The sequence below is a fragment of the Hylobates moloch genome, unplaced genomic scaffold (genome assembly GCF_009828535.3).
Source record: "Hylobates moloch isolate HMO894 unplaced genomic scaffold, HMol_V3 SCAFFOLD_11, whole genome shotgun sequence".
NCBI classification, from domain to species: domain Eukaryota; kingdom Metazoa; phylum Chordata; class Mammalia; order Primates; family Hylobatidae; genus Hylobates; species Hylobates moloch.
This window is the reverse complement of record NW_026652286.1, coordinates 16,766,479-16,786,190: the sequence shown is the minus strand read 5'-3', so window position 1 is coordinate 16,786,190 and position 19,712 is coordinate 16,766,479. Positions and strand designations below refer to the sequence as shown.

Genomic DNA, 19,712 nt, shown 5'->3' with positions numbered 1-19,712 from the left:
TCACAGAAACAAAAGCCTGCTGTCCTACCTACACATTGCAAAGGCAGCTTAGCCCAGGTGAATGGGGCAAAGAAACACTTTCAACAGGTCTGTCTACACAGTTGGTTTTCCCGTCTTTTCTAACATCAGCCCAGCGAGTTCTCTTTGCTGGAGGCTTTGCTCATCTCAGTGAGCAGAGTAAGACCAGCTACTCTCCTGCCCACGAAGGGCTCGCTGCTGCCACCTGCTGAAGCTTGTGCAACCTCCCTCAAAGTACTGATTCATAAGCCTTTTCATCACAAACCTTTTGAGAAGCCAGTGAAAATCTCAGCTCTTTCCCAGAAAAAAATAAATTGCACAGATGCACAAACATACACTTTGTACACTATTTCCAGAGATTAAAGAGGTCCCTGGAGACCCACCATATCACACTAATGGTAGAATTTGAAGCAAACCAATCTAAAATACAGGGTATTGTTTTCTTTTTTGTTCGACTAAAGAAATGTTCCATATGCACCAAAAAAAAAAAAAAAAAAGAGAGAGAGAGAGAGAAATGTGTAATCAACCAGCATGGACCTAACAGCTATCAACATTCTGTCATTCTCATTTCATCCATTCCCCTCAACTTTTAAAATTTTTATTTATGATAGAATGTCTTACAACAAGTCTAAGATAGCTTTTAATTTTATCTGTAAATACTACAATGTTTCCAATTTAGGACTTCTTTTTTTAACATTTGCCATTGAACAATTATTGCACCCAACAAAATTAATAGGACTTCCTTAATGTCATCAGATAGCCAAGCTGTTTTATATTTCTCCTGATTATCTCAAAACTAACCTTTTTACAGTACTGTAGTTGGTTCAAATTTGGATCCAGGACAAGACATTGAATTAGGTTGATATATTTGCTAAGATAGGAATTAGTTTACACTGCATGAGTGGAAACCACAAATTCGTTATTTTATGAAGGTGGAGGAAAGAGGGAAGGCGTGTGTTGGGGGAAGGATGGGGAGTAAGTTAATGAAAAGTATCAAAAAATTTGAAAATTGGGGACTTTTTAGAATTCTTAATCTCTTCATTTCATAAAAATGACATTGATGAGAGTTCGGTCTTGAGCCCAATGGCCAGATAAAACTATACCCAGGAGATCAGAGGGAACATTCCTTCTCTGAATCTGATTGTGGATAAATTGTATGTAGCTTACCTAGCATTTACATTTGATTTTATTCCCTTCCTCTTCTTTGGCTAGGATAAAGAATTATCAGCTAAGTTAAACAGAAGACCCAGAACTCTCAAATATACTTCAGCTTGTTCTGTGGGGACCATGCTAGATTTATTAGGATCCTATTCACCTTTTGATATATTAAACCCAAATATAATAGGATTACCTGCTGTCTTCCTGGTGTATCCAGTGCTGATGACTACCATCAGATTTCTTCTCCACCAAAACCACCTCCATGCCTGACTGGAGATTGGGACCTTGAACCCCCAAGACTAGCTGAGGAGCAGCATGGCTTATAATCTGCCCATCTCTGTATTCGAACTGCTGATGGCAATGCTTGTGCAATTTACTATGCTTTGGTGAACAGCTAAGATAAAGAAACCTCCATTGGTGACAGAAAAATGTCCCATGCACTTGATCATACACTTGATGTGCTGAAGATTCTAAGTCCTGTTGGTGAGAGCTCCAACGTGAACCATGTTAACTTGAAATGATAGACTATACCATTAGAATGACGGCAATGCTACTAGCACGGCACTTCTAAGCTGACATAAGAAGTAGAATTCTGAGCTTAATTTGTAACTTAAATAAATGTTTACCAGGAGAATATTTGAAAAATTCATTAGCAAAGAGAAAACAACTTCAGTTGACAAGGTAATTTAAAGAGGAAAAAGTAAAATTTAAAATTAAGTAAGAGAACGGTGGCAGGGGCATGTAGAATCAAAACAGAGAAATAAAGGAATTCTATTCAAACTATGATTGTTTCTATCCTCTATCTACAGTATCCGTGGAAACAGAACACCATTCTCCAAGTTTTTAACTCACCTCTAACAATTCGTAGCATATCATAAAATAATGATGCACTAATAATTTAAATGACTCTCTTACTTAAGGAGCTTACATTAAGCAGAAGTAACATATTACATATCACAACACATTGTCAATTAAGTTAATCTATAAACATCTATTAAGCTACTACTATGTGCATGGCCTAGTGCTAAATGTTGAAGTGTCAAAAACATTTAATTCACATGTTCCAGTAACTGCTGTAATGTCAAGTAAATGTCTAAAGATTACGAAATAATACAAAGTACTATATATTCCGGTCATTTCATTGGACATTGACAGAAAACATTAAACTAAAAATGAAGAAACTGCATTTTCTTAATTTCTTAAAAACATCAGGGCATCTTAAATGCTTATTCATAAGTTCACTCACACGTTCATTCAACAAATATACAGGCTCTGTGCTCAGTTGTCAGGAGGCAAAGGTGGATAAGCGTACTGTTTAATAGAAAAAAACACACAAATAAGTAAGATATTATACACTGAACAAAATAAACCAAAGAGTAAAGGACCTTCCCACAAATTTTGTAAATATTTTAATAAAAAACATAAGACAAAAATGTGCATGTTGATAGAAACGGCAGCTAACAGCAGTGAAAATTCTTAGGAATATATGTGAGAAAACTAACACTAGACAGAAATCTTTAAGAGGAATCCTTTGCAACTTTTTACCTGTGTTCCTTCTGTGGTTCCACATTTTCAAAGAGCTCTTTTTCCATTTTCTTTGGAAGACTGTCATCCTCATCAAAGTCATGCGAAGTTTCCTGCCAGGCATACCTGAGAAGTGTGTGACAAGCCTTCAATCGAAGATGAGCTCTTGCGTGTGGATCTCTATCAAGGTTCAGAAGCAAACACAAGTCTAAGAAATCTCATTTGTGTTCACAGAATTTTTTTCTGAGGTGTAGTCTGATCATATTCCGCAGGATGTTGGTGGATCTATAAATCTTATTTCCATAAGGGTGCCTAATATTTGAAATTCACATCTTACTAATACATCATTTAGATCTTTTAATATAAGGCTACAAATAAAATCCCTCAATCACATAATAAAGAGCATTCATCTTTGTCATGTTTCCTCAGAAAAAAATGGGACCACGTATTGTATTTCAAAAATCATAAAGATTGACTACTCAGTAGTTTGAGAAATTCACAATGAACATGTAATGAGACTCCCTCTGTCTACCCCATAATTGGGTCATAATTCTGACTGGAACAGTACAGCCTAGATTACCCAGTTTTGTAAAGTTCACTCATTAGACAAGGTTAAGAAACCTTAACTTTTCCAAGATTTCTCCACAGAGAAATCTAGAGAAACTCAAATAGCATCTGCACATATGAGCCAGCTTTTGATAGAGAATAATATACTAAACAGAGTAAATAGTCATAGTTTGAATAATTGAGTCAGCCTTCTGGCTTCTTACTAAAATGAAGATATAAAGGGGATCAGTAGCCACCATATAGATCTGTATATATAAAGTTCCAGGCCACTGTTGAGAGCACATTTGCCTTCAGTGGGATTGTGATATGAGGACTGCTTGACTGAGGAAGGATAAATATACAGGCAAAGCAGCAAGCCTGTTTCAGCACTCTAAGTATGCATACCTATAAATAAAGTTCTCTGGGACAGACTGATCACCAAGGTGCTTGTCATAATTTGATGTAACTACAAGCATTATTAAATTACCAAAATCTTCAGGGACAATTCCTGTGCTAGCAGAGCTGACCGTACTCTTTTCAAATGTAATAGAAGCATTACATGTGGATATGAAACTGGTGGCATCAGAAGCACAAGCGGCTTCTGAAGGCAAAAACGCTCCCTTCACAGTTTAAAAAAAACAACAGTGCCATCTTGTGTTAAAAATAAAAACCACAGCTTTCTCATCAATTCCATTTATTTGGGGAAAAGGAAAAAAAAAAAGTCATTCTTAGTTTTAACAAAGTTAGCAGGATGCAAACAAGATTCTTCACTCAAATCCAGATGTTTAACTTTCTTACTCAGAATTTCTCTATCAGCTCTTGAACTTCCTGGCAAATGAGGTATAGTCGTCAGTTTTAGAACAGTCATTTTTCAGTCCATCTTGCTTTATTAATTTGTTCATTCATAGAACAAAGCATTTGTTAGTTATTCACTCCTTTAATCAATATTTATTGAACATCTACAAGACAGGCAAGTTATCAGTGCTCATGGAGCTTACATTCTAGTGGGAAGAGGAGAGATTAAATAGACAAGTAAATGAATAAACAAGATACATGCCATAAGTTGAATAAAATAGGATATTGTAATGGAAATTGACTGGGACGGGGTAAGGTTTACTTTAGCAATGGAGTCAAAGAAGGCTTCTCTGAGAGGTGATGTTTGAATTGAGACATAGACAATAGGAAGGAGCCAGCCACGTGAGGATCTAGAGGGAGAGCATTCCAAGCAGAGAAAAGAACAAATGAAAAGGCTATGAAGCAAGATTATGGTTAGCCCATTTGAAGAACAGAAAGACAGTGGTGCGACAGGTATGCAGTGAGTGAGGGGATGGTAGTTCTAGATGAGGCTTAGGAGGTGGGCAGGTACCTGTGATTCAGTGAGGAAATGAGAAAGTCTCCCCCACTCTCTCTGTTCCAAAAGTCCTTTTTTTCCTGCAAAGCACAAAAGTGGTAGGCAAGTGCTACCAGAATTTCTTTTCCATTTTTCTTGTTGTTTGTGCCAAACACCTTTATGATAAAAAAGCAATCAAAAAGGATCCTTCTAGATTGATGTTCTAGCTGCTGGCTTTATGCACGTCCCTCCTTAAATCATCCGATTTTTCAAATACGCAAAAACCTCCAAACAAGCACATTTTAAAAAGTCTGGGAAAAATCTTACAGTGACTTCCTAATGTAAGATGATTTAGGATTATTTCAGGATCATGTCATCAGAAATGGTTCAAATGACTAGTGACAGCCTGGAAAATAGATAACCCTGTGTATTAAAAAATATTTCAAATAGTTTAAGGGCTGCCAAGTAGAAGAGGAATAGGGCATAGTACAGAGAAACACATGGAATAATAAGATGGAGATGGTCTAAAGAATTATTTAAATGTTAGAATGGGCCTCCTTGAAAACAGTGATCTCTCTGTTATTAGGAGTATTCAAGAAGAGGCTTGAGCAAAAGAACCTGCTTGGAATATGCAGGAGACAACTGCATTGTACTCTGAGAGAACCCAATCACTTTTAACCTCAAGGACTCCAGGCCTTCATGAAATCTCTGATTCAGAACAATGAGGATCTTTGCTCTTAAAAATATTTCTTTCTTTTTTCTTACTTTCTGTTTATTTATTTCCAAGTGCAGAGTAAATTACTCAGAGGCTAGATGACACATTCTTTAGAAGGGGATGTGAAAGTTCGTGGTCAATTCCCTGACTGTTGAGAAAGATGCCATCTAGGACCAATCGTTCTCTCTGAAAAATGCCTTCTGGTGCCTTTGTGTCAGTCATAGGACCAAATGAATCACCCATCCAAATGAGGAAGTTTGGTTCCTAAAATAAAGGTTCATATTCTTATAATTGAGGATAGAAACAATTCATAACAATGATATATAAATTATTTTCACAATTATTGCAGAGGTAATTGGCCAGGTATTTTTGGTTTTATAATTTGGAAACACATTCAATCTTTCCTTCATTTATTTAGTAAATGATGATTAGAACCCATGTGACAGTCTTTGCCCTCAATGTTCCCAGGCTGGTAGAGGGAGGGATAGACAAGGGGGAGAGGGACTGACAAGCACATTGCCACATACAGTCATTGCTGTAATTGACTTCAATGCTAAAGTATCATTCTACAGATAAGTACGGGGCAAGTAAAGGCACTGCAGTGGAGAGAAATTCATATGTGGCTCAGAGGTCTGCAGCAGAACATAAACAGAATGTACAATATGCAGGCGACAGCTTGTCGTTGCTGAGCTGGAGGTTGGAATTCATGTGGCAGAAAGAGACAGCGGGCATGGGAATGCAAACGAGGGTCAATGACAGGCATGAACCAGGGTCAGAAGGTCTTGGGATTCCAGATGAATACGTTTTTCTGTCTGCAATAGGTAGCCCTTAAAAAACTATGTGAAAAGGATTGTGCATTAGAAAGTTAATCGTCTACAGTTTAACTTAGAGGGGAATTGGAAGGAAGATATTACAGCAATAGAGAGAAATCAGAAAGCTATTTCAATGATCCAGAATGATAACTGTATATTAACATGTGTCTAACTTGAACTTAGGGAAGAAGTTTAATTTATCCTGAAGTCAATGATTATGGAAACAAAACTTGATGAATTCCTCAAATAAATGCCTACAATCCTAAAATTCTAGCCTTTTAAAAATAATAACATTATAACAATATTCCTGAAAATAGATCATTGTGATGGTTGAACATCGAAGCTGTAGTTGTATCATTTGCTGGAAAACTAATTAAATACTAGCTCTCACCTGCCATTAGTTTCACAAACTTGGCATGAGCTCCCTGCATGCGCTCTGTGCTGTTATCGGGCTAATAAGCTGAGTTCAAAAAGCAGCCAGGTAGCTTTTCAGGCTACACTGATTACTTACAAAATTTCACTGGAAGCATTTTCCATTGTTAGAGCATCTTCTTGCATTTGCTTTTCTTCTGGTTCTGTAACTTGCTTCTCTTCTCCAAAAATTGCTGCAGGTTTATGCACAGCAAGCTTGCTTCCAGACACAATGTCACTTTGGACTTCTAAAACAAGAGCTGAGCAGAAATTCACAAATTGCAAAGACATATTAGTTACAATTGCAGAGCATCAGGAATTTAAAAACACACACTAAAATACAAATGCAAAAAAATTCCATCTTTTGGTCTATTCGTAGGTTACTTATTAAACTCAGCTGAATTTAATTTTAATTTTTATAGATTCTTTATTCTCAAGATATTCTTAGTCAAAAATACTGAAAATAGGTCTTTCCAAAGATCAGTTAATTATTCTATATTGTAATTATTCAAATGGGCTACATTATTTAGATATATGTTTCTAGATCATTCTCTGGGATCCAAAACTCATCAGTGGAGGTCCCAGTCCCAGTCCCAGAGAAAGCCTTGAATGACACATGCAAAGTTTTACTATACGGTGTTCAATATATATAATAGGGCAATGTTTTAAATTATACTAATTTTTTTTCTCTTCTTCTTTTCTCTATATGGACTTTTGTCCTGGTTCCTGGAGAAAACTTAAGGGAAGAAGGAAAATCATGAGGAAATTAGAACTTTTATAAAAGAAAAGCAAAAGTCCAAAGATAGTTTTTGACATTCAAACAGCATACTGCCATCAACCGTGGAAGTCAGGATGACACAGTCATGATCTATGGTTTCTCCAAAAGCCTGTAGCTCCCACTTAGTGTATCAAGGGTTTAACTTCAGGATTGACCTGGAGAAAAACCATCACTCCTGGGCCAGAGGGGATCTGGGGCACAAGACAGAGAAGGCCAGAAAACTAGCACAGCATATCTTGATTCTCTCTACAGGCTTCACTTTGGGTATCTTAGTTAAACTGGGGAAACAGTGAGGACACTGCCCATTGTCCCCTTTTGAGCTACCCTTGCTACTCCAATCTGAGGCACAGCCAGCCACGTGACCTGGGATCTGGTTTCTGGGAGGTGCAGCTAAGACCCAGGAGTTGCTGAGAATCTTTTTGGGGAGCTTTCCAAAAGTGGATGCCAAGCAGGGGTGAGGTGGCTCTGTAACAAGGACTGCAGAGATGACCACTCAGTCATAGTCAGGCTCCAGAGGGCCACAGGAAGCAGAGAGAAGGCTGAGTCAGGGAGGAAGCACACCCACCCAGAGTATCGTCTGAACCAACAGAAGGAACCACAAGTCACTCCAGTCATCGACTTCAGCCAGTAGATCCCAGGAAGCAAGAAGATCTGCATCCCAAGTGCTTTCTTTCTATCTTAGAGTGGAACTTAACGTGAGAGTCTGGAGATAGAGGAATCTGAAAGCTCTCCCTAAAGGGACTAATTCAATTAATGGATGGAACAAAATGTAAACATGATTAGAGAATGCATAAGGCTCACAAAAGAAGGTCAGATCTGTTAACGACAAAATAAAAAGATTATGTTTTCTTTGCACATTCAAAGAATGTGTACTGTAGTGTGAACTAAAATACTCAACCCTGTCAAACACATAATTTAGTGTAAAGAGTTAAACAGCAAGATGCAGAGGTGAACTATTACCTATTTAAACGAACTTTGACTTTTTAAAAAGCAATATCGTCAAGCATTTCATTTTGGCTGCATATATTAAGGTAAATAATTCCAATGCTTACCTTCTATTTTATGTGTGCTGCTGAAGATTTGAATTTTGGCAATTTTGGCAATGTCTGATTCTAGGTTCCTCAGGAATATTTGTTTCTTTTGCTGAGCAATGGACAGGTCAGGATGGATCCAGTGTTCTCCACATGAAACATACACCTATCAAACAAAGCATCTCTTATCCTTTATATAATTGTCACAGCAGCATTATCTGTAATAATCTAAACTGGAAACAATAAAAAAATCAAAATATCCTATTAATATAATAGGTGAATGATTAAAGAAAACTGCGGTGCCATGGATACCACTCAGTACTTTCAAAAAAATCAAACTGCTGATAAAGGCAACAACTTTGATGAATTTCAGGAGTTTTGTATTAAGTGAAAAAACTATCTTTGTATATTACCATATTATTTTTGCAACATCCTGTGAATCTATAATTATTTCAAAATTAAAGTTTAAAAAATAATTGTTTAAGAAGAAGAGGGAAGGACGGAAGAAAAGAGGAAGGGAGTAAGGGAGGGAAGGAGGTGGGAAAGAAGGGAGAAAAGAAGGGAACAAGGGAGGGAGGGAGGGAGGGAGGGAGGGAGGGAGGAAGGCAGGAAAGAAGGAAGGAAGGAGTAAATTACAGATTGGCAAAATTAGAGATTGGTGAACTATCCCTAAAACCCAAATCTGGTCCCCTGCCTGTTTTTGTGAGTAGAGTTTTATTAGAACACAGCTATTCCCATTCATTTACACGTTGTCTATGGCTGCTTTCATGCATCAGAAGCAGAGCTGATGTACAGCAGGCACCATATGGCCCACAAAACCTACAATATCTACTATCTCACTCTTTACAGAAAAAGTTTAATGACCCCTGGTATAAATGAATTTGTAGTATAAACACCAAAATGTCAATGTGGGTATTTCCAGGTGACAAGATTATGGATGATACTTTTCCTTTTCTCCTTCTCTTTTTGCTTATATGTATTTCTTAAATGTCCTTAAATGGATAAATATTTCTTTAAAGATGAGAAAAGAAAGTGATATATTGAGAAAGGCTCAGTAAGAAGAAAGAGAACCTCAGTGCTGCCTTTTCTGATCATTGCAAAGTCATTATTACAAACATTCGACATTCTGTGTATGAAGACCCAGGGGAAACTTTAAATAATAATAATAATAATTACTATTATTATTATTATTATTATTATTTGAGATGGAGTCTCACTCTGTAGCCCAAGCTGGAGTGCAGTGGCATGCTTTCGGCTCACTGCAACCTCTGCCTCCAGGGCTCAAGTGATTCTTGTGCCTCAGCCTCCTGAGTAGCTGGGATTACAGGCACCTGCCACCATGCCCAGCTAATTTTTTGTATTCTAGTAGAGGCAGGGTTTTGCCATGTTGCTCAGGGTAGTCTTGAACTCCTGAGGTCAGGTGATCCACCCGCCTCAGCCTCCCAAAGCGCTGGGATTACAGGTAGGAGCCACCGCACCCAGCCAAAAATTTCTTCTTTTGAACAACAGATTTCTTTTTCTCTTTTGGATATATTTAATCATGTAACTAACTGTTTATGTTTCCATCATCATGTTACTCTTCAGAGCAGTGACAGATTAATTTCTAGCAAATATACAATCACTCCTGGCTCCATCTTATCCTCCTTCCACTCATACCTGCTTTGCCATGGTGGCCTCATCTATCCTTACCATTAAATTAATTTTTTGTATTGTATGATTTTAATGTAATCTACCTTAAATTCATTCTCTAAAAAACCCACAGTGAATAGCATAGCAGAACAAACAAAAACACTAAAAGCAAACAAACAAAACACTTGGAGAGATGGCATTAGGGTTCAAAATGAGATCTAGCAGTCTCTGAGGACAACAGACTCTCCACCCTGCGATTCTGCCTCTGATGTTGGCCATTGATACTTCTGTTTAAGACTCTCTCCAGTATTTAGGTTCAGGGCCTGAGTTGAGTTCTGATGAAATGGTACAAGCTTTGTTCTCTGTTCAAAGAATTGTAGGCATCAATCAAGGAAGGTATCTTTTTTTTTAAATTTTTCAAACCAACGCCTCAAATTCTATAAATGAGGGGAAAGGCTGGGCTGCTGAAGTCCTTCCTCTTTTCAGCCTCCTCCAGTCACCAAATAGAGTGTGTGAAAAAAGTAGACATAATTTTGTCCTGAAAAAGTGAAATTACCATTTAGTAAAAAACCATTAAACAACAACTACATTTTGAAGCTCTCAAAAAGAGTAGAGAATTTACCTCCTTCAGAGCAGGAGATAGAAATTACAAATGATTAACAATTTGGCCTTCTCCAGTTTCTTCCTTAATTTCTAGAGTCTAGGATCATGATGAGCATTAAGTAGATTAACTCGGCTGGGTGCGGTGGCCCACACCTGTAATCCCACCACTTTGGGAGGCTGAGGCAGGTGGATCGCCTGAGCTCAGGAGCGTGAGACCAGCCTGAGCAACATGTTGAAATCCATCTCTACCGAAAATACAAAAAATTAGCCAGGCATGGTGGCACATGCCTATAATCCCAGCTACTCTGGAGGCTGAGGTGGGAGAATTGCTTGAGCATGGGAGGCAGAGGTTGCAGTGAGTCAAGACTGCGCCACTGCACTCCAACCTGGGTATCAGAGTGAAACTCCATCTCAAAAAAAAAAAAAAAAGTTTAATTTATATACCACTCTGAAAACATGCCAGACATATAGGAAGCTCTGAATAATGTTAGCTGTTAGTATTACTTTCTGATGTTTGCTCAGTTAGGATAATTCTGAGAGAAAATAAGAATTAAAATGGTAAGCATTTGAAGACTTATATTTAGGGGCATTCTTTCTTGGATGGAGTATTAATAAATTAATATTGCCAGTTTCAAATCTATGTCTTTACCAGTTCATCTCTTTGCAGGTCTTTTAGGGCAAATATTTCCTTCCCCTTTTCACTGTACAATCTCCTAGCTGCAGAAGGTAAATTTAAAACCTCAGTGCATCTGTAATAAAAGACACAAAAATTGACCTTGCCTACAGAAAGCTTCCAGCAGCAAAGAGAGAAAATAAAAGAAATCTGGGGCCTGAATCCATAATGACAACTCTCTCCGCAGGACTGTTAGTCATGAGCTGGACTCTGGGGCCCATCAGACCCATTTGAGTCTCATTTTTCTCTCCAAATTGTGGCACTTGGGCAAATTATTTAACCTGTCTAAGGCTAGATTTCTTACCTTCCAGGGTTTCTGTGAAGATTAAAGGTTGATTTTGAAAAGGGCTCTTAGCACAGTCCCAGACATGACCAATAAATAGCTAGACACACTGCTATTGACTTTTAGTTCCTTGGTATGCCCCATACTTTTCTATTTCTGTGCCTGTGTTCTTTCTCCTACCTAAAAGAATTTTTCCTTGGCTTTTTCTGATGTAGTCTTGCTCTTTCTCCAACGTTGTCAAAGTCTAATTTGTCACCAAGTTCCTCAGCTCCCTCCACCAGAAGTGATGACTATAGTCATAGTCATCACTTTAACTACCTTTGAAACAGATGTTTTTAGCCTGGTTAAACACTGAACACCGATTTCCCACTCCCACAACCCCCTGCCCTCCAAAACAAGCCCTGGACAAGCCCTGTGGATATTGAGATGAATGACAGTTTTGTAGTTCCCTGAGGAGCTCTGAATCTGGTCAGGGTAGAGAAAGGTGAGCAACTGAAGTGTAATATGAAGTCGCAGGTGCTGCCACAGGCACCTGGCCAGTGTGCTGTGAGAACAGAGGGGCAAACAATTTTTCCAGAGAAGCCTTACCTAAGGGAGTGGCATTTGGGTTGGGTTTTAAAGGATAAACAGGATTTCATCAAAAAGCGCTAGACTGGAGCTGAGTGTACGGACATGAGGAGGGTATGGACCAGATGAAACTGAAAAAGAAAACAGAAACCAACTGAAAGTACTTAGGATTCCAGACTGAGGAACCTGCCTTCTAGCCCGTAAGCAGCAGAAAGCCACTGAAGGCATTAGAGCAGATATGTGGTGTTATCAGGTCTGCTTTTCCGAAAGTTAACTGTCAGAAAGGTGGAAAATGGGCTGGAGGTGGGAGAGGCTGGAGCCCAGACAGCAAGCTTTAGGACAGATGTAAATAGATGGAATTGTGAGGAAAAAGCAGAGCTACAGGAGACTGATGGAGCATTTCCTAAACAATGCTGTGAGGATATCCCTCCTATGGAAGAAGTAGAAGATTCTTGCTAAATATATTTTGTGTCAGAATGTACTGTTTACATTCTAACACAAAATTACATAAAGTTGACTTTATGCTCATCAGCAAGACATAGCTTTATAAAGAATGTTTCTAAATTTTATTTCCTCAATGGGATAAAGCAATTAAACAGATAATCAGGCCCTCCATTTCTCTAAGGCTAGCTTAGAAGTAAATAAAACAGGCTGGGTATGGTGGTCCATACCTGTAATCCCAGCACTTCGGGAGGCCAAGATAGGAGGACCACTTGAGGCCAGGAGTTCAAGATCAGCCTGGGCAATATAGCAAGATCCCTATTTTTAAAGAAAGGAGCTATGCCTCCCAGATCCACAGTCAGCTACAGCTCCACAGCAGTGGAGCTCTTACACTAATCACTTGCCAGGACACGCCACCCCAGGAGCTGTTCTACACTCTTTCAGTTCTTTCCAAACCGTAACAAAACCTTCGAGAAGCTATGGTCACGTGCTTTCTCCTTGTCTTTATCTTCTTGCTTTGGATTTTTGTCTTATTTTCTTTCTTCTCCCTGTGGCATTCTCCGACAGCTGCCCCTTACAATTTTCTCTCTCTTTCCTGGTTATATATAAACCAGGAAATATATCATCATATAATGATCCCTTGATCATTTTCAATTCTGTATGGTTAAACACTGCTGCATGTGGCTTTCTGATTGTTTCACTAAGCAAATTTTCTTCCCCAAAAGTTAGCTGGGAGTTCCTTAAGAGCAAGCAATGCCTTGTTCTAAAAAAAAAAAAAAAAAAAAAAAAAAAAAGAAAAGAAAAGAAAAAAGAAAAACACCAGAAACCTCCAGCAGAACATCCAACACCGGTTGCTGTATATAATATAAATACAACAGATGACTGTTGATTTAACAGTTGAGGAAAACAAGCCTTGGAGAAGGACAGGGATTTGCTGAAGACTTCCAGCTAGTTAGTGGCAATGCTGGGGTTAAAATAAATTCCTTTGAATTCCTTTGCCTCCTAATCCAATGGTCTTTCCAATATTCTATGTTGCCAGCAACTTTACAGAAAGTAGAAGGTACCAACAACAACAAAAGTTGTGTATCTATTATTCTAAAATGGGACTTATTATACTATTAGATCATACTTCAGTTTTGTAGATAGAAAAATCAGCAACAAAGAGAACCTCAAAATTGTCTAGAGTGAATTATTAAATAACCAAAGATAGCATAATTTTCCTTAAACTCCATAAAACTATCCCCTCCTATTTGATAAGGCATACTTTGAGAAAAAGTCCATACCAAGTGCTCCAACCTTTCAGCAGTGATCTAATTCTTGATTTGGTAGAAAAATACTGATTAAAAAAATTACAACATATTTCATAAACATGATATACGTTAGTGCCATGGTTTAGATGTTTGTCCTCTGCAAACCTCATATTGAAATTTGATCTCCAATGATGGAGATGAGGCCTAATGAGAGGTGTTTGAGTCATGATAGAAGATCCCTCATAAATAGATTAATGCCCCCTCCTTGGAAATGAGTGAATTCTCATTCTATTAGTTATTTGAGAGCTGATTGTTAAAAAGATGCTGGCACCTTCCCCGTCTTATTTCTTCTCCTCTACGTAGTCTCTGCATTTGCCAGCTCCTCTTCACCTTCTGCCATAAGTGGAAGCTACCTGAAGCCCTCACCAGATGCAGATGCCCAATCTTGAACTTTCCAGCCATCAGAATCATGAACCACATAAACCTTTTTACTTTTTAAATTAACCAGCCTCAGGTATTTCTTTATAGTAACACAAAACAGACTAAGACAGTTATGTTTTAAAAACTGGTTTATAATAGGTAAAATATAAAAATTTAACTACACCACTCTTAATTCAAGCAAATATAAGCCAAAGAAAGTTGCTGTAAATTGTGAAATATGTTTTTTAAATGAGATTAATTTATATTTACAGAGTTGGCCATTCAGAAAGCTAGGGGAATTTGATAGACCTTGACATTTCGGGGAAAAACATTGTATTAATTACCATTGGTACCACAGGCTCACATAGTTTATATATTCCACAGATTAAAAACTCCAGAATCATTATATTAACAACTGGTTTTCTTAGGTAGGTATATATGTAATATATTACATATGTGTAGGTATATATGTAATATATTACATATGTATACGTATATATGTAATATATTACATATGTATACGTATATATGTAATATATATACATATGTGTATATATGTAATATATATACATATGTGTATATATGTAATATATACATATGTGTATATATGTAATATTTAACCTATTATAAACCTATTTTTACATATATTTAAATTGATTTATAATAGGTAAAACATAAAATTTCACTACCCCACCCTTAATGCAAGCAAATATAAACCAAATATTACATACTATATATATTTAAGTATATATACACTTACATAGTACATACTATATATATAGTATGTATTTAAGTATATATATAGTATGTACTATATGTATATCATATATACCATATATATAATATGTTATCTGGTATAAATAATCATTCAGGTATTTAAATGGAAAAAGCATTTGCATTTAGGATATTAAGTATTTACCTTTCCAAAAATTGGTGAAATTCTATCTGGTCCATTTCTGTTTCAGAATATTTAGTGACACAGATTTTCTCTTTCTTTTCAGTGTGAACACTTCTGAAACAAATGATCCGAGATTTGACTGATAGAATACATTGTCAATTATCTCTTGACATACTTTAATATGTGAAAAATTATAAGGTCTTAATTTATCATGATTTGCCCTAAAGTAATCTCTTTCTTTAAAATACAGTTTCAAAAACTATCACAATGAAATATTTAACTTCATTTTAAATATTAAATAACATGACATGTTATTACATATTTATACTATGAGTAATTTTGTAAGACAATACATTTTCACTATTTTATTTCTCTTCTAATAATGCTGAACACTATGAAATATAAATTTTTCAACTTTGAAGAAAATTCAGAGATTGCATTCATTTTACCTGTAATTTTTATTCATATATTGTCTTACTATTAACCCCAAATTTAAAATTTTTAGACTGAAAAATAAATAATGATGATCATAGAAAAAGATGCTTAATTTGAATATACATCTGCTCAAAGTTTTAAGTTAGAAAACTATTTTGTGCATTTTTAGAATCTATATTTTATTAAATGAAATAGTTATCAAATACTTTATAATTAATCATTCATTCATTGCAAATGGTGATCAAATATCGCTAACCATTTATTCATTCAGTGGTCACTAATTTAAGGCCTATGTAGGCCCTTAATAATGTGGCTAACAAAGTGACTCTCTAGTACCTTAATACTTGTTTCATCAGAACACAATGATCTATGATCATAACATAGCAGATTGTACATCTGCTAGGAATGAAGCATCCCTGTTCTCTATCTCATGGATGGAACATAAGCAGATAATCATGAAACTGAATGATAGGTGCTGTACTGGTGGAAGGCCCAGGGCTGGAGTAGTGGAATACATAGCAGCCATAACTAACTCGAGAGGAGAGAGCATTTCATTCAGGGTCAACATCTGGAAAGGAAATCTAAATTCATTCTCAAAAGACTTTTATTATTTAAGCACATAGGAAGTGTTGGAAAGTGGTGGTAGGTGGTTTGAGAGTGGGAATGGGGGAGTGTTGATAGGAAATAGAGCTAAAGAAATATGCAGGGATAGGTCATAAAAGGCCTTACAAGCTCTACTAGGGAGCTCAAGTGAGTTCAGAGATCATAACTTACTAATAAGTAATACATATATTGAAATCATCTAAAATATAAAATTTACTTCAAAGTCTCATCTTGGGCCTTTCCTCTTAAAATTCCTTAAATGTAACTTATGAAATTTTTCTTGTTTAACTTACATTTCTGAGAGACGAAATGTGCCTGTGACACAAGAAAAATTATGAAGGTCTTAATTTATATGAACTCGACAGTCATTATTAAGACTAATTGACAAGATCTTGTCACTCACTACAGTAATAACTAAGTAATGAACAAATACTATTTGATTTTCCTTAGGCTTTGTAGATGAAAGAACCAATAACAACAACAGAAACTCCTCAAAACTACCTCCAGTAAATTATTAAATAGCTAAAGGACAGCATGTTACTAGAGCAAGATTTGGTTAAAGTATATCTATATTTCATACTTCCAGCATGATTTTGCTTATAAAGACACTAAACAGCCCAACACTCCTTCTTCTTATAAATAAATTTCAGGTTAATGAAAGTAATATATGTCACCAGAAGTTATTTCTTCTGGAAGATGTGTAACTGTATTTATTAAATACACCAAGGCACAGCAGGGCTTCTGCCTGGCACAACTCTAGGATGCCATTCATACAGATAACAATGTGAACAGAGCTCTCTGAAGCTGGACAACGCAGCTACCCTGCAATGTAAGCCAAGATCTTCCATTTAAACCTTCTGTGAACCAGTACTTACATCCAGTTCTAGGGGTGGGGGAATGCTATTGATGATATTATAAAACACTTTCTGACTCAGCAGAGAAATTAAGCTATACGTAGTAGAGTTTTAGTGTTAAGTTTATGCCAGTGTATTTTAATTATTTGGGAGTAATTAATTTATATGGTGAACAAGTAACTCTAATACCTGAATACTTGATGAACTGGGACATACTGTTCCACGAACATAGCATATGGGCAGTACAGCATTTCACATATTCTTTACTAGAACAGTTGTCCAAATTTACCATTTCAATCTCTTAAAATTTGTTTGGATTACCTGACTGAACCATGCATTTTAAAACATTGATGTGATAAGATAATATCTGTATGTAACTTTGAGCCACAATTAAAGATAGAAAACAAGAAAAATAATGAACGTAGGAAGAAACAGAAATTTTGTGTTAACTTTGGGTGTTACTTTTGAAGAGTCATACACTACTTTAAGGACATTACCCTCACATTTTACATCTAGCAGAATGAGCTAATTATGAAATGTATGCGTCAAAGAATTCAATTTCAGGCTTGACTTTACTTTGAAGATTAATTTTTTACTTTATCATCTTTACAGGCAGTTCAGTGGTCAGCCAATCTGAATGTTACTCACTGTTCAGCGATGTATGAAGTATATTTAATCAATGTGAAGAAAGTAATATTAAACTATTATCAGCAGCCTCAAATATTCTAAACATCTCAAAAGAAAAGTCAAGAGGTAATATGGCTGCTAATAATATGAGAAACAATGTGTTTAACTCATTCTTTACATCAGAGCTCTTCAATGATCTATGGCCTTTTGTCATAAAATGAAATGAAAAGACAACAGGCGATTTTTCTCCAATGTTGGAAAAAATATTAGCTATTGGGAAAATTTTATCCCAATAATAAGGTAAGCTAAAGTGTCAATAAATGTTTTTCTAGGGTGATAAACTTTTAAAATGTTATTCCAAGGAAGACTATAAATTATATAAAGTTTTACTTTTGAGAACTATATTTGTTCATTAAATATTCTAAAGATTTAAACAATCATATATAATTTAACTTAAATAAGTAGTTACAAAATTATATTTAAGAAGGATGTTGAGTTTAATTATTTCAAGACACATTTATAAAACTCAAACAAAAATGCTAATTCAAATATACATTGATCATAGAATTTTTAAAAATAGAACTTTTAAAAAATCAGAGCTACTCATTTCCAATCCATTATCTTCTAAATCAGCAGAGTTCAAACCAAATTCCTGATGAAGAAACTAAATGAGTCCTAGTCTCTATTTTCATCTTCAAATATCAATATGGGAGGCCTTTTGCTAAATAAATACAGAATTCCCACAGAAAAACATCCATAATTAAGAACACAAAAATCTGTACAAACTAGAAAGTGTATTTAATAAGTATGAACAAGTTGTTCTTACTGTGTTTTCTGTCCAGGTGAGATATCTGGACCAAGGATAGTAATGGATCTGTTTTTATTCTTGTCTCCATTCCGCAAAACTGAGTCGCACAGGGGCATATGGCTCTGTTGTCTTACAGATGGGTTTCCTCATGGGAGGACTGCTCGGAACAAGCAGTCCTTGTATTGGCCAATCACACTCCTTCAGAAAGAAATGACAAAAACATAATAATAAATATAGAAGAAGGGTCAGGTCTAGATTTTAAAAAATATTAAACACAGTTTGTACCTCTAATCTCTCATTCGTTCAACAAAAATGTATTGGGGTACCTAAGATGCTCCAGACAATTCTAATTAATGTTTTATTTGAAGAGGAAATATAATTATTTTTAAAATTTCTGTAACAACCTGTGTTATGCTGCAAGATGAATGATTTATTCCCTCTCAGAGAAACATTATTCTCGAAAAGTAGAACGAACGAACTTGGAATATTTTTGCTTACATGTTAAATATCTTTAATCAGTGTGAAGAAGGAATGTGACAAAAGTGGTTTTAAAATAGTCTGAAATAATACCACCTTAAACTAGATCTAATTGGCAAAAAAGGAATATATTTGGAGAATATTGCAAAAATAAAATAAAATAATGAACAAACACATTTCACATGTTTCAGTTGTAAAATTCAGTTACTTTTTAATTCAGCTTGTATCTATTCATCCATAAAATCATTTATTAATTCATGTATTCTTCAAATATTTTTGAATGTTTACCATATATTCTAGGCATGATATTATACACCAAAAATAAAACTATGAACCACACAAGATACTCTTCCTCGAATAATTTATAGCAGGTCTTCAGAAATTTACCTAAATATAGACTGGCAATTACAATAGTGTAAGTATGACGACAGGTTACAGGTGTGATGGGACCACATAGGGAGGAGAACCTAACTCAGAAATGTCGTAGAACCGAGTCCTGAAGCCTTCGTAGGAGTTAATGCAGTAAAGGATGGGTAAAAAGAGGGATAGAGTAGGTTTATCAGACTTAAGGATTAATAGAATATGATGCTGGGAAAATAAAAGGAGGCAAGGGGCTTCCAGGTTCACAGTTTGGGTAACTGGGTGGATGGTATTGCTGTTCACAGAGATAGACACTTGTGTGTGAAAGAAGAGTAAATGCAGGAAGGGATGATCAGTGATGATGCTGGGCAACGTCCAAGTTTGTTCTTTCTTTTTTTTTTTTTTTTTTTTTACTTTCATAAACCATTGTTCTGGCAGCATCTCCTGTTAATCTGCAATGA

General features: G+C 36.0%; 1 protein-coding gene across 1 annotated transcript in view; it reads right to left on the bottom strand.

Moving 5' to 3' along the window:
- DCDC1 (doublecortin domain containing 1) overlaps window positions 1–19,712 on the bottom strand; it is a 486,974-nt gene that overhangs the window by 35,691 nt on the left and 431,571 nt on the right. The window contains 7 exon segments of the mRNA XM_058424526.1: window positions 1,370–1,570; window positions 2,722–2,880; window positions 6,615–6,774; window positions 8,345–8,489; window positions 11,205–11,304; window positions 18,433–18,513; window positions 18,515–18,612. Of these exon segments, the coding sequence (XP_058280509.1) occupies window positions 1,370–1,570; window positions 2,722–2,880; window positions 6,615–6,774; window positions 8,345–8,489; window positions 11,205–11,304; window positions 18,433–18,513; window positions 18,515–18,612 (944 nt within the window).